Here is a 12,765-nt window from a genome sequence, read left to right as displayed (position 1 = left end):
TGACCGAGTCGGGGGGACGGCGTTTCGTCCACTCTGATTGGTTTTCTTTGGTCTGGAAAGGCCAGTTGTGCTTGTGAAGTTTTTGGGTGCTTAACTTTACACTCTTTGCAAGAGAGATTTTATCAGCTTGGTTACGTGAGTACTGTATTTCTTGTATTGTAAAAGTAAATTTTTTTTGATAAAGACTATAAAGTCCATACAGATGTAGGCAATGCACATGTCATGCTGGTTTTATCTCTTTGCTTTGTAATTTACATGGCTTTATCTAGTTATGCATCTATATCTTTTTAGATGTGAGTGTGTTGTTGGGGTCTTATTCTGTGAGGCATGATAACTGTCCTGTGATGTTCTATCTAGACTGATTTTAAGGAATGTGATATTTGTACTGTACAAGCAAATTACATGTACTGTTGTTTCTGCATTGTAGAAAATGTGTTTAAAAGATGTTTTCTTTTACTCAGATTATATCATATATCAGTAAAATATTCTGCTCTTTCTAGTAGTTACTAAGTAAGTATAAGAGGATTTGTTGCCTGTGAAGTGTTTTTGTTGCTGGAGTACTGGTGGCTGTGTGGGAAAATAGGGTTTGTGTGGTATTGTGTGGTATAGCTGACCTGTCAGTCCTCTCACCACCACCAGACTAAAGAAGGGGCCCAGTGCTCCTCTAATGATTTAGATTATTGTTTTTTATACTGTCAAAACTGTGTATTCACAATGCAGTTTTCTATACAGTCAATATAGCTCTCACATAGACTGGTGAGCCATATTTTACATGTGTGAAGTATTATGTATAGCTTGCATATATTAGTTATCTTTGCAGGCCTTGCTATTTAACATTGTTTCATAATGTTTGGAGACAGTTAACACATTAATAACTGGGTCATAGATGTAGCACTGGAGTGCATGCTGGGTGAGCACAACAATAGCATCATGCACTGAATGATGACTGTCAATAGTTTGAGCTGCACTGCAAGTTACTGCATTGATGTGGTCAGACTGGTTAAGTTCTTTTTTCATTGATTTACCCATAGTCCTGTTTGTAAGTGCTCAGTTGAGTAGTATATATAATAAATGGCAATCATGAACCCTATTAAAGGCCCCGTTCTCCTTATGTTTTTGAAGCTTTGATTGTGTTTAAAGTGCGCAATATAACACGTGTTCATGTTTCACGTGTAAAAAAACGCATTATTTTTCACACAGTTCTCTATAGAGCTGTTTTCACTTTCCTAAAAACGGCTGATGTCTTTCTTGTTCTATGAAGTCCTTCAGGAATACGTAACGAGTTCTGATTGTGTAGCTTGTCTAGTGTGTTGTGATTCGACAGCAGCTTAGCTTAGCAGAGCCGTTGAGCCAAAGCTGGCGACTGACGTATTCCTGTGGGCGGAGTTTAGTCAAACACTCTTATATTGACGTCATTCAACCGGGAAATAGAGGGCTGTAGTCCAAACCGGCCATTCGCTGTAGACTTTGAAAGGGGAACTCTGTTAAAGAAAATCTATCACCTGGCAGTGAACTTTGAGTTTTATAATTTTGCAGATATTATTTATGCTCTAATAGCAACATTACGAAGGCCCTGTCCTCCTCAGAGTCCACACTTTGATGACATCATAGAGTGCAGACTTTAGGGACCCTTGATGCGAGTCCAGGTGGGTGCACCGGAGTCGTATTTTGGGACAGACTCGAGCGTCACGCTTGGTCTGTTTGCTCTTTCGCAAGGGCTTCTGGGTTGGTAAAGTGCGCGAAGCCTGCTGCAGTGCGGGCTTCCCCGGAGACAGCATCAAGGGGGCGCTGATGAGCACACTTTAAAGTGTAAAAATGACAGATGGGACACTCTACAGACTCGTAGACTAAGCAGGCATGCGCAATTTAAGCCCACGAGACCGAAAGTCCACATTAAGTGCGCAATTTGGGACAGGGCCACACTAACTAAAGTCTGGCTTGCTCCACAACATCTGTTAGCTTAGCTTAGCATAAAGATGGCGGCTGATCTTTTTTTTTCCGTCTGTGTTTGTATATTTTCGTAATTCCCACCCACTGATCTGTAATAGGTCTGTAGCGTGAGTGGGTCCCACCCATAGCCCCCACCTTGGAAAAATGAGGAATGAGTGTCTGTAGTCTTACACCTTTGACAAAGATACAGCAGTTCTTTCTTTTAATGACGCAAAATGACGATTTTTACATCATTGAAAGAAGGAAGTGCAACACTGAAATCTTTATTTCTCCCATCTCAGGGGAAACTGAGAGAATGATGCATGACCATTCAAAAACGATACAAAGCTTAATGCAAATCGGTGAAGTGTCCCTTTAAGAATTTAAAAAATTGAAGTATTACAATTATTTAACATATGTGACCATGTCTAATACTCATACTCTAACTATGAGATTTGGAGCATCCAGGTTTGATTTCACATTGATTTCAATATTTGACATGACCTTACTCGGTTAATATTAAAGATATTGAGGTTATTTTTTCATAGAATATTCTTTACCTTATGTAGGATGATTTTATGTAGAAAACAGTGAATCACAAAAAATGACTTTTAGCTGGGTTTTTATAGATTGGGTCACATATTTTAACATGATGTAACAAATATTAGCTTGAATCATGAAGTTGGATTTTTACATTTTTGTTTATTTATTTATTTTTTACATTTACATTTTCAGGTAACTTATGGTTGTTTCTTTATTGCAAAACTAAAAATGCATATTTGTGCATGATGTTTAATTTTATTTTGCAAAAGGGGGCAAAATTGTAGTTTATTGTACGTACCTTCATAAACTGTCAGAAAAAATAAAAATAAACAGCCCTTAGCTGTAGTACTTATTTCACCTAAAGATAGATAGGTACATATCGTTACCAAATAAATGGTTATGCCCCAGTGACAGCTTGAGGCCATTTTTTTTTACCTACTGTAACAGTGTAGTTTTATATCGATTTCTTAAACTTTTTCCTTTGTATTTCAGGTCTTTGGATATCAGCTGCTCATGTTCGTCTGATAACCAGCGATGATGTCCAGATATTTCATTATCCTGATTCTAGGTAAGCCACTGATGACATCCAACGCACCAGCATGCTGGACATTTTCACTCTATCTTCCAGACATCAGACAAAAATCAGGATTATAAAATGACTGATGACAACTCAGATAATCCAGTGTGTTTATCTCCAGTGTGGTGAGCGGTACATAAGCCTTTTAAAGAAAGTGAAGTTCAAACACACAAACCTTCACCTGCCCCCCACGCTGGAGGTCTTTCATTGTAGCTCTCACTAGAGTCCCTTTCAACACAGAACAATCTTGAGTTAAACAACAAAACATGACCAGCCTGTTACCCTTCTCTCTTCAGTAGCATCTGGGCCTGCCCTTTCTCTTCTTTAACTTTCTGAAGAGAAGTAATCAAAGGCATTGTGTGTTTGCTGCTTTGTGTGTTATAATGCAACCGTACACCTGGGGCTTCAACATGCAAGAAAATGTCCCTTCAGTGTATGGGATTGTAAACCGCTGTGGTGGCCACCCTGCACCTATGGACACATGGGCCAGATTTGCGAAACGGATGCCACTTTTGTGAGTGGCATTTGTGGCATGCATGCATAGGTGCATGCATAGGTGCTAAAGCAATGCAAACAGCATTTGCAAATATACAACACATTCAGCAAACCCAATTCAGTTTTTACATTTCTCCTATGTTGGTCTTTGGACAGTTTATACAGGGTATATATATATATCTCCCAAGGGTTTTATCCTCCTAGGACTTTTTTTCTCCCGGCTAAAAAGGTCCAGTTTTTTCTCCTAGGGGGTTTTTCAACCTGGGGAGTCAGCCTTTATTGGCTTAACTTAGCACACTCTTCTATACGTTACATTAGTAATATGCTCGCTTATAATGTTGATTCATAGCCGCAGCAAATTCTGCTGCTTATGCTATCTGGCGATTTTTCTGTGTTTTTCCCTGCTTCTATTAATGTAAAGCTGCTTTGAAACAATTACCAATTGAATTGAATTGAATTGAAAGTTTGTGTTACTGAAGAGTGTAGGTCACAATTCTATCTGTTTATGTCTCTCTATCTATGTTTTAACCAAAAACTGTCTCTATCTCTACCTTTTATTAATGCCATGTCACCTAATGTTCTCCTTTGCATTATATTCTCAAAGTGTATAAAACTCAGAGTATTAACAATATAATCTGCTATTTACCAAACACAGCATAAGGATTTAATCACCCTCAAGGGGCTGTTTAAAGGTGCTAAAAGAAAGATAGGGGAAGATGAATTATTTCAGGGTTAATACCAAGGGTTTCAAATATAGGATTTATGGTGCAGAGGTTTGCACAAGTGCTTTTGACACCTATAGCCCCTGAGCTCATGCTGGTGATGCAGGTTCACATAGGTTGTATGTTCGAATTACCTTACATACCTTCAATGTACTAAAAGTTGCTTTAGATAAAATTGTCTGCCAAATGTGTACATGTAATGTAAAAGTACTTCCAGAGGCATTTTCTTGGCAAATATGAAACCAAACATGTAAGTTATTCTTTCTGAGGAATGTAAAAAAATAAAATAGTACAGTATTGATTAGTGTAAATTAAAAAAGGTATTTAACACAAAACTTTAAATAAAACATTAATTTATATGGAACAGAAAACAGAAAAACGCAAAGCTAGAGAGACAAATGTGTATGTTTGAATGGGGGTGACATAGAAAGTAAAAAGTTCATTAGCATCTCCATTGAAACATTTATGAGTAGAGGAAGTATTGTGTGCCTCACAATGAATGGAATGATAACAGTGTAGTGAATAGCTATTAGTTGTGACTATACTTGTTCACCACAAAAATAGTCTGGCCCATTCTTTTATTGCAGCACAGCACAATTGCTATCAGTCCATCAGTTTATTTCATCAGGATCCTTATGTGCTCAATCATCGTTTATTCATCCAGATGACTTAATGCATGTGCCACAGATAAATTGCTACATTTAAATGAACAAAATAAATAGAAATAAGTGCAGCAAAATTGGCTCGGTTCCAAATTGTACTGAGCTGTCTATCTAAAAACATGCTTAGACGTAATAGGTGCACTTTGAACACAAAGCCGATTCTAAACAGCAAAATGCTATTTCTATTTAGCTATTTTTTTAAGTTTAAAATAAAAGTTGTAAGTGCTTTCAATTCAGTTGCTTGTGAGATGCTGACTTAAAGAGTAGACAGCGAAACCATGCAGCCATTGTCACCATGATATTTGTAATAACGGCAGATGTTTATGGATCTGTGTTTTCACCAGTTGCATATTTAAAGTGTCAGCTTTAACACCCATTTAATGTTTACCAAGTTTTAAAGGTTCCGTCTTCCTGTGTTTTTGAAGCTTTGATTTAAAGGAACAGTATGTAGGATTGTGGCCAAAACTGGTATTGCAATAACAACACTTGTGGCTAAAACTGGTACTGCAATCACACAACTGGTGGCCAATACACAAAATGACAACATAAACATCAGTTGAGGGCTGCAACTCCACTTTTTAAATGACAATATCCTGGCCGGACCACTGTTGTGAGTGATATAAGTATTTGAAATGAAAATCATTTCTTAATGTCTAGTGACATATCAGGGCCATTTTATGATTAATTGATATAAATTTCTTAATTACTGTTCCTTTAATGTTTCACGTGTAAAATAAACGCAGTATTTACTTATGACTTATCTCTATACCGCTGTTTGCACTGCAAACGGGCTGATGTCTTCCTTGTTCTATGAAGTCCCTCCTTCAGAAATATGTAACGATTGTGTAGTTTGTTTAGTGTGTTGTGATTCGACAGCAGCTTAGCTTAGCAGAGCCGTTTAAGCTTAGCTGGTGACTGACGTATTCCTGTGGGCGGAGTTTAGTCAAAAACTCTTGCTTTGATGTCATTAAAGCAGGAAGTAGAGGGCTGTAGTCCAAACCGGTGTCATGAGCAATTCGGTCCCCCCTAGCTATTCGGTCTCCCCTAGGACCCCGATTGGTACCTAGCAATAATGCCTGTTCAAAAAATTGTCATTGCGATATTTCGTCTGCGTTAGCGGACTAGCAAAGCTAATTATGTTGTACAAAATAGAAGCATACAATTTTTTTTAATAAAAGTTAATAAAAAAATAATATAATAAACTAATATTCATGTTGCAGACACGTCAGTACTTTTGCGTCATCATCTGCTTTACAAAAACAATACTTTTTTTTGTAAATTATTAACATACCTTACAAAATGCATTTTTTTAATAGTAAAAGTGTAGTAATCATGGCTTATAAATGATAATTTTAATGTGTGATTCAGCTATGTAGTAATCGTGTTTTGTATAAGTAATTTATTAACTTTACACAGTACAAAAGTGGAAAGGGTACAGTATAATAATCTAAATAATAAAATGACACAAGCAATGTGTAGATCTCCCACCTATAGCCTTATTTATATTCTACTATATGAAACATATCATTTAAAAGACATAATTTTAATTTTACCAAGGTTCTAACTACATTAATCATAACGCGATTTTGTAAGGAGCTAAGAAAACTACCCATGAGGAGTTTTTCAGCCAATAGAATCACGCGGGGGTCCTAGGGGAGACCGAATTGCCAGGGGGACCGAATTGCTCATGACACCGGCCATTCGCTGCAGGCTTTAATAGGGAAATTCTGTTAAAGAAAATATATCGCCTGCCAGTAAACTTTGAGCTTTATCATTTTGCAGGTATTATTTATGCTATTATAGCAACATTACACACTAACTAAAGTTTGAAAAATGGAATCAGGAAGAACGTGACGTTTAAATGGGATGAAAACAGAATATGTTCTAGTTATCTTAAGTTTGAATATGAATGATATTGCAGATAGCATTTATTTGACAACATGTTTTTATAAATCAGAAAGCAGTGTTTAAAGTTTAAAGACAAAATTTGAAGCACGTGTGGAATGTTGTGGAAATGATAACAGCTTTAGGTTTGTGATTTCCATAAGTGACTTTTAAAAGATATGTTAAGTGATGGCTAGAAAAACATGCGTAAATAAAGGGCTTCTAGTCAGCAGAGACCAGTGTTTTTTGTAAAAAAAAAAGTAAAAAAAAAATAGTGCCTTAAATCATTATGGGTTTTTTAGTCAATGAAAGAAACGGTGGAAAAAAACATTTGTGTATGTAAGAAATACAGTCTTATGGGCTTGGAAATGACATAAGAATAAGCAAATCAAGGCAGAACGGAGAGATAGCATAGATTTGTGTTGTTATTGGCACAGTGATTTCCTCTGGCACAAACGCTTGTGTTTTTTCAGGAGTTGTGAACTCATTGCTCAATGTGGGTCAGAGAGGATATGTGTTAATGATTGGAGAAGGAATATGATCAAGGTGTGTGTGTGTTCGTGCGTGCGCGCGCGTGCATGCTTGCGTGTGTGTGTACATGGGATGTGGAATGTCTCCTTTAGAAAACTATGTATATACTAAAGAGTGAACTCTGGCATACACTGTATATAGACAACATCTATTTACTGTACATCTGTATGGTATAGGGTGCAATGTTTAGACCGTCTAGGGCATAAGCCCCTTATTGTACTATTATCAGCTGGGATCTCTATAAAGAAAACAATATCTGGCGATCTAGATAGTGATTACGTTTCATTTCAAACAATTATGACTACTGGTACCTTGTCTGTTCCTGCATGTTCAATATCAGATTTAAGTTCACATTCCAGTGAAGGGTTTCACAATTTTCCTGCATTGTCTGTGCTAGTCATTTTTCTATTTATAATTCATACTGTAATACATTGTTTCACCTTTTAGACGACTCTCTTGAATTCTAGTTTCTGATTGGGCAATTGTGGGATAGATTGGATGTATGTTTGGTATACTATATATTTTATTGTCATATCACTCTGCAGTCAACTAATTTGTCAGTTATTTACAAATATCATTGTAAGATATTAAATAATTCAAAATTTCACGTCAGTATATTTAGTTCTTAGCTGTATACTAAGAACTTTCCTTCACATCAGGACCCTCATCACCCTGCTGGGTCTTGAGTTTCAGATATCATTGTTTGGAGATGATGGCAGGATGGGGTTGTGTTGGGTAGTGCAGCACATGTGAGGACTCGTCCTTGACATGAGGAATGGCATTCCTTAGCTACAGATGGGCATTTTGTAAGGCCTTGTGTCAGATACTTTTACACCTGGATTTTTTCTTAATGAATGACATCTCCCTAGCGTGTCATTCCTGTGCTACTGTTTCTTTACACATGCACATCTGTCAGTGAGACACTGTTGTTATTGTGTATTCAAACACGCAGACAGGCAGCTACAGCACATTGTAAAGAGTTATAACCAGAAATGTCACGAGGGTAATTGCAGGCAGTCCATTATTTCACTTCAAATTTTCAGAGTAGATTAGTGGGTAACAAATCTGTGCTGAAATAAAGGCAAGATGTCAGTCAGAACAGCATCACAGAGCAAAGTTTTTTTTGATGCAGAAGTTGGTCCATTTGAAATATGCTTTTGTAAACCATTGGCTTTTTAATGTACATTTGTGTCTTTGATGCCATTTTATTCATGAGTACAAATAAGACCAATAATGGGCCCGAGCTGTAAGATAACAAGATTTGGTTTTACTGTAAACAATTTGTACTTAAAATTTTCTTATAGATTTAAGAGGAAATCATCAGTACATATTTTACGAGTTGGCTAATTCGTATCAATTCTTACGAAGTTAATCGTGCAAAATCTTACGATTCTTGTTAAAGGTGCAGTGTGTAATTTTTAGAAGTATCTCTTGACAGAAATGCAAAATTTTATACAAAGCTATATTATCAGGAGACCTTTCATAATGAACCTTTATGTTTTTATTATCTTAGAATGAGACGTTTTTATCTACATACACCGAGGTTCCCCTTACATGGGAGTCGCCATTTTGTGCCGCCATGTTTCTACAAAAGCCCTAAACGGACAAACTTTTTTTACTAATTTGTCTCCGACGATGACATGTTTTTCCGGCGGTGACTACCGTAGCTTCTCTATGCGTTTCAAAAGCGAGGGTTGAGCAGTGGACTGAGCCATTGGTTGCAATTCGCAACCTCACCACTAAAATGTACACACTGCACCTTTAACTCTTTCTGCGCCATTGACGAGATATCTCTTCAATTAAGAGAAAACGCTTCCCCGCCAATGACGAGATTTCCCGTCTTTCCGCAATACCGCTATTATCCACCAGGTGGCGCACTTCCGCAACTTCTACAACCCGGAAGTAGCGCCTCACATGAAAGAGAAAGAACTCCGTGTATGTTTTAAAGATCGCTCTGCATCTGATCTCTATCAAAAGTCCTTCGCAAAAATGGAATTATCTCAGCTTTTTACTCAAAATTGGGTGTTTTTGAAGAAACCTACCCATGTTTGAGAGGTGATTACAAGAGAACTAATGAAGGTAGGATGAAACGTTTTTTTTTGTTTGAAAGCAGAGGGTCTGTTCTTTCATCTGATATATTGTTTGGTTATATATTTAAAGAAGAACATTTTCTGGAAGGCATTAAACTTTTGTGAAAATCATGAAAAATGCTGGCGCTGGCTGGCAACTTTTTTTAAAAACGCTGGCGGGGAAAGAGTTTAAAAAAAACAACGAAACCGAACCCCTAACCCCGCTCCTAACCCCAACGTCACAGGGTTCAAGGCAAATGTACCAAAACTTATAAATGTGGTCTAATTAATACGAATTAGCCAGCTCATAAAATATGTACAAATTCTTGTGAGATAGCGTTGGAGTCATCCATGTTTACTGTATCTGATTTTCATCACATAATTGTATTGAAACTGTCAATATCTCGTTCTCTGTTTTTTACATGTTTGTTTTGACAAATTGTGATCGAAAGCACACATTTCCACAGTCACATGTTCGCCTCTGCCAGTCAGAACATGAGAAGTCAAAAAGATAAAGTGTTAAACACATCCATGACCTCAGGGAAGCTGTTTTGATGGAAAGATCAGTGTCAGGTCTCATAAGGCAAAGAAACTTTGTGGAAAATTTTTATTTTTTGTGGGTGTGTGGCCTGTGAAGACAGAACCATGCTCTTTTATTTTTAGGTTCTTCGGATTCCTGTCCTATAATTACAAAACATAAACTCCAAACATAAGCCTCCAAAACACCACCTATCACAACCCAGAAAACAAGTGAGATGAATGAAGTGAATGAAATTTGCAAAGACTTTTGTATGCATGAGAATCCCCAAGGCAATGTTATTGCTTTATGGAGTTATTTCAGTAACTTCTCGGTTACAAGATTCCTTAGAAAAACAAATTATTGACACACAGTAAGAGTATAGAGCTATACAAAAATCGATAGAATAGGTCAGTGGTTCTCAAACTGGGGCCTGGGGGCCACGAGATGGTGCCAGGGAAGCCCCCAGTTTTATGACACTTTATAAAATACAAAGAATTTATTATAAATTCTGTGTTATTAAAACTTAGAAAAATAAGGCTACTAACCAACAGCACTAGTGCTTAATTTAATATTTAGTTTTGTTTAATTTACATTTTAAGTTTTACAATGTTTTATGTGAAACATGACTGTTACAGCCTATAACATGACTGTTTACCCAGGGAGAGTCAGATGTGTACAGACCCACATTCCAAATTTCCGAGCCTTTGTTCTGCTCTTATGTGTAATTTTACAGTATGTTACTTTTAACAATAAAACCATTTACTTCCACAAAACGTTCATACATTGGGTGTATGCAGGATGATTAGGTTTATGGCACCTGTTTTTCATTTTTTATGTGGGAAGTGGCCAAGTAACAATACTGTCGTAAGCTTATCTGCATGCTCATGCAAGGACCGGAGCCGTGCTGAACATTTGAATGATTTACTTTACTGTACTTTTAAACATCTATTTTCATTTCTGAAAACTCTAGGGTGACTACACTGAATATAATATAATACAACACTGTAAAAAAAATCAGTAGAAATTACAATTATTGCAGCTGGGATGCCGGCAAATCACCGCAGACCCAAATCCATGCTATACACTGGCAAGAGTTTGTTCAAAGTTGAATAAATTTCAAATATCAACAAGTCTTTATCCTTACAGAACAAAACTATACAACAACAGCCTCATGCAAAGCACTCTGGGAACCAGAAATCATCATCAAACTTTTTCTGTTTTTTGCTTCAGATTTTGTTTCCCACAATGTTTTGCTTGATGCTGTTTTTCTAGTTTTATTCTGCAAAGACAAAGACTTGTAAATGTTTAATGTTCATTTAACTTTGAACAAAATGTTGCCAGTAATAACATAAATTTAAATCTACGGTAAGTTACCAGCAACCCAGCTGCAAATTTCTACGGAATTTTTTTTACAGTGAATATAATTTTTGATTTATCGATAAACAGACCAGAAGTTAACTTCGGGCCAGGCGGGTGACTGTGGCAACAAGCGCGCATCCAATGAAACGCCTATATTTCATAGAGTTTACCTTATTCAAAAACATAATAATAATTCGAAAATTTCTGTTTCATACTAGTCAAAATGATCACAAAATGGTCCCTAGCTGTCACTGGTAGCGGTACCCATTCAAAAACTACACTTTTGCACCTAAAGAGTTCATATTAGTAGCCCAGAGGTACATATTGGTACCAAATGTGTACATATCTGTCCCTAAATTGTACATATTAGGTCCTTTTTAAAGGGTAATGCTCCAGTGACAAATTGGGGTCATTTTTTGACCATTTATTTTTGACAGTGTAATCAAACATGAGCACACTGTTGCTTAATTTTTTAATGCTAGCGAATTCAATAAAGTTTTATCCTATGAATATTCAGTGTAAACACAGCTATTCCATTTGTTTTTGTAATTTTATCTGACGCTTTACGAGTCCACTGTCCTTCCCTCATTTACTCTCAGCATTCATTTTCTTATTCTCTCTTAAAATTACAGAATTGTTATTTAGACATAGTGGTGTGTGCAAAATGTGCCGGGGACCCAAAGTATCCACCTTCTATCCGTGAACCTATTAGAGGCCACTGATCCTCAAGACCTGATGAGAAAGCATTGAAAACCCCACAAAATACCAGTACCGTAATGGTTTGAACCTTCAAGTTCAAAATCTGCCTTGACCTCCCACACCTAATCCAACTGTGTCAGGTAATCCCATAATGAGCCGTGTGGTTTTGAAAGTCAAAGCAATGTGTTTTGAGCCCTGTCTTTCCAGAGGTAACCATGTGGAACAAAGCCAGTTATTTTCCCACTCAAGGGGAAACCAAACACTCTTGCTTTGATTGTGCCGCATGCGTGCGATGAGGTCATCAAACAGAAGCCGCACGGGTTGCATGCCATGTGTCAATCAGTGACTGTGATATGTGTTTGTCTTTTGTATTATCTCAATGAAGGTTCAATTGCAAAAACAAAATGTTTATGATCATCTATATGTCTGTGTTTTCTCAAGTTCTTCCAGTGGTGGCCCAGGAACTGCCCTCGGCCCCACAGGGATGCATGGAAGGTAGCTGTTATCCGGCGACAGGGAATCTTCTTATTGGCCGAGCTGTTAACTTGACTGCTACTTCCACCTGTGGTCTGGATGGACCTGAGCAATACTGCATTGTCAGTCATCTACAGGTAGTTTTATCCAGTTTACTAATTTATACAGTATAAATGGCATGTTCATGGGTCTTTCAAATCCTAATCCTTGCTGGGCCCCTCTGTAAGTCCTTCTGGCTCATATAGACCCACAACTCTGTGTAAATGATGGCGTGATCTCATGCAGAGTAAACAATGTGCTG

The 12,765-nt window shown here is 37.2% G+C and overlaps 1 protein-coding gene across 2 annotated transcripts in view; it reads left to right on the top strand.

The window, feature by feature from the left end:
• The window catches only part of lamb2l (laminin, beta 2-like), a 44,426-nt gene that overhangs the window by 6,364 nt on the left and 25,297 nt on the right, over nt 1–12,765 (top strand). The window contains exons 1-3 of one of the 2 annotated variants that reach the window (XM_055188570.2): nt 77–135; nt 2,965–3,040; nt 12,432–12,601. In XM_055188570.2, the coding sequence (XP_055044545.2) occupies nt 3,007–3,040; nt 12,432–12,601 (204 nt within the window). In that variant the 5' untranslated portion in view covers nt 77–135; nt 2,965–3,006. Of the gene's footprint in view, nt 1–76; nt 136–2,964; nt 3,041–12,431; nt 12,602–12,765 lie in introns of those variants that run through there. The other variant, XM_073875153.1, reaches the window with a different exon arrangement.

The sequence above is a fragment of the Misgurnus anguillicaudatus genome, chromosome 13 (genome assembly GCF_027580225.2).
Source record: "Misgurnus anguillicaudatus chromosome 13, ASM2758022v2, whole genome shotgun sequence".
NCBI classification, from domain to species: Eukaryota; Metazoa; Chordata; class Actinopteri; order Cypriniformes; family Cobitidae; genus Misgurnus; species Misgurnus anguillicaudatus.
Note: the sequence above shows the minus strand (reverse complement) of the source record. Positions and strands in the feature narration are given on the sequence as shown.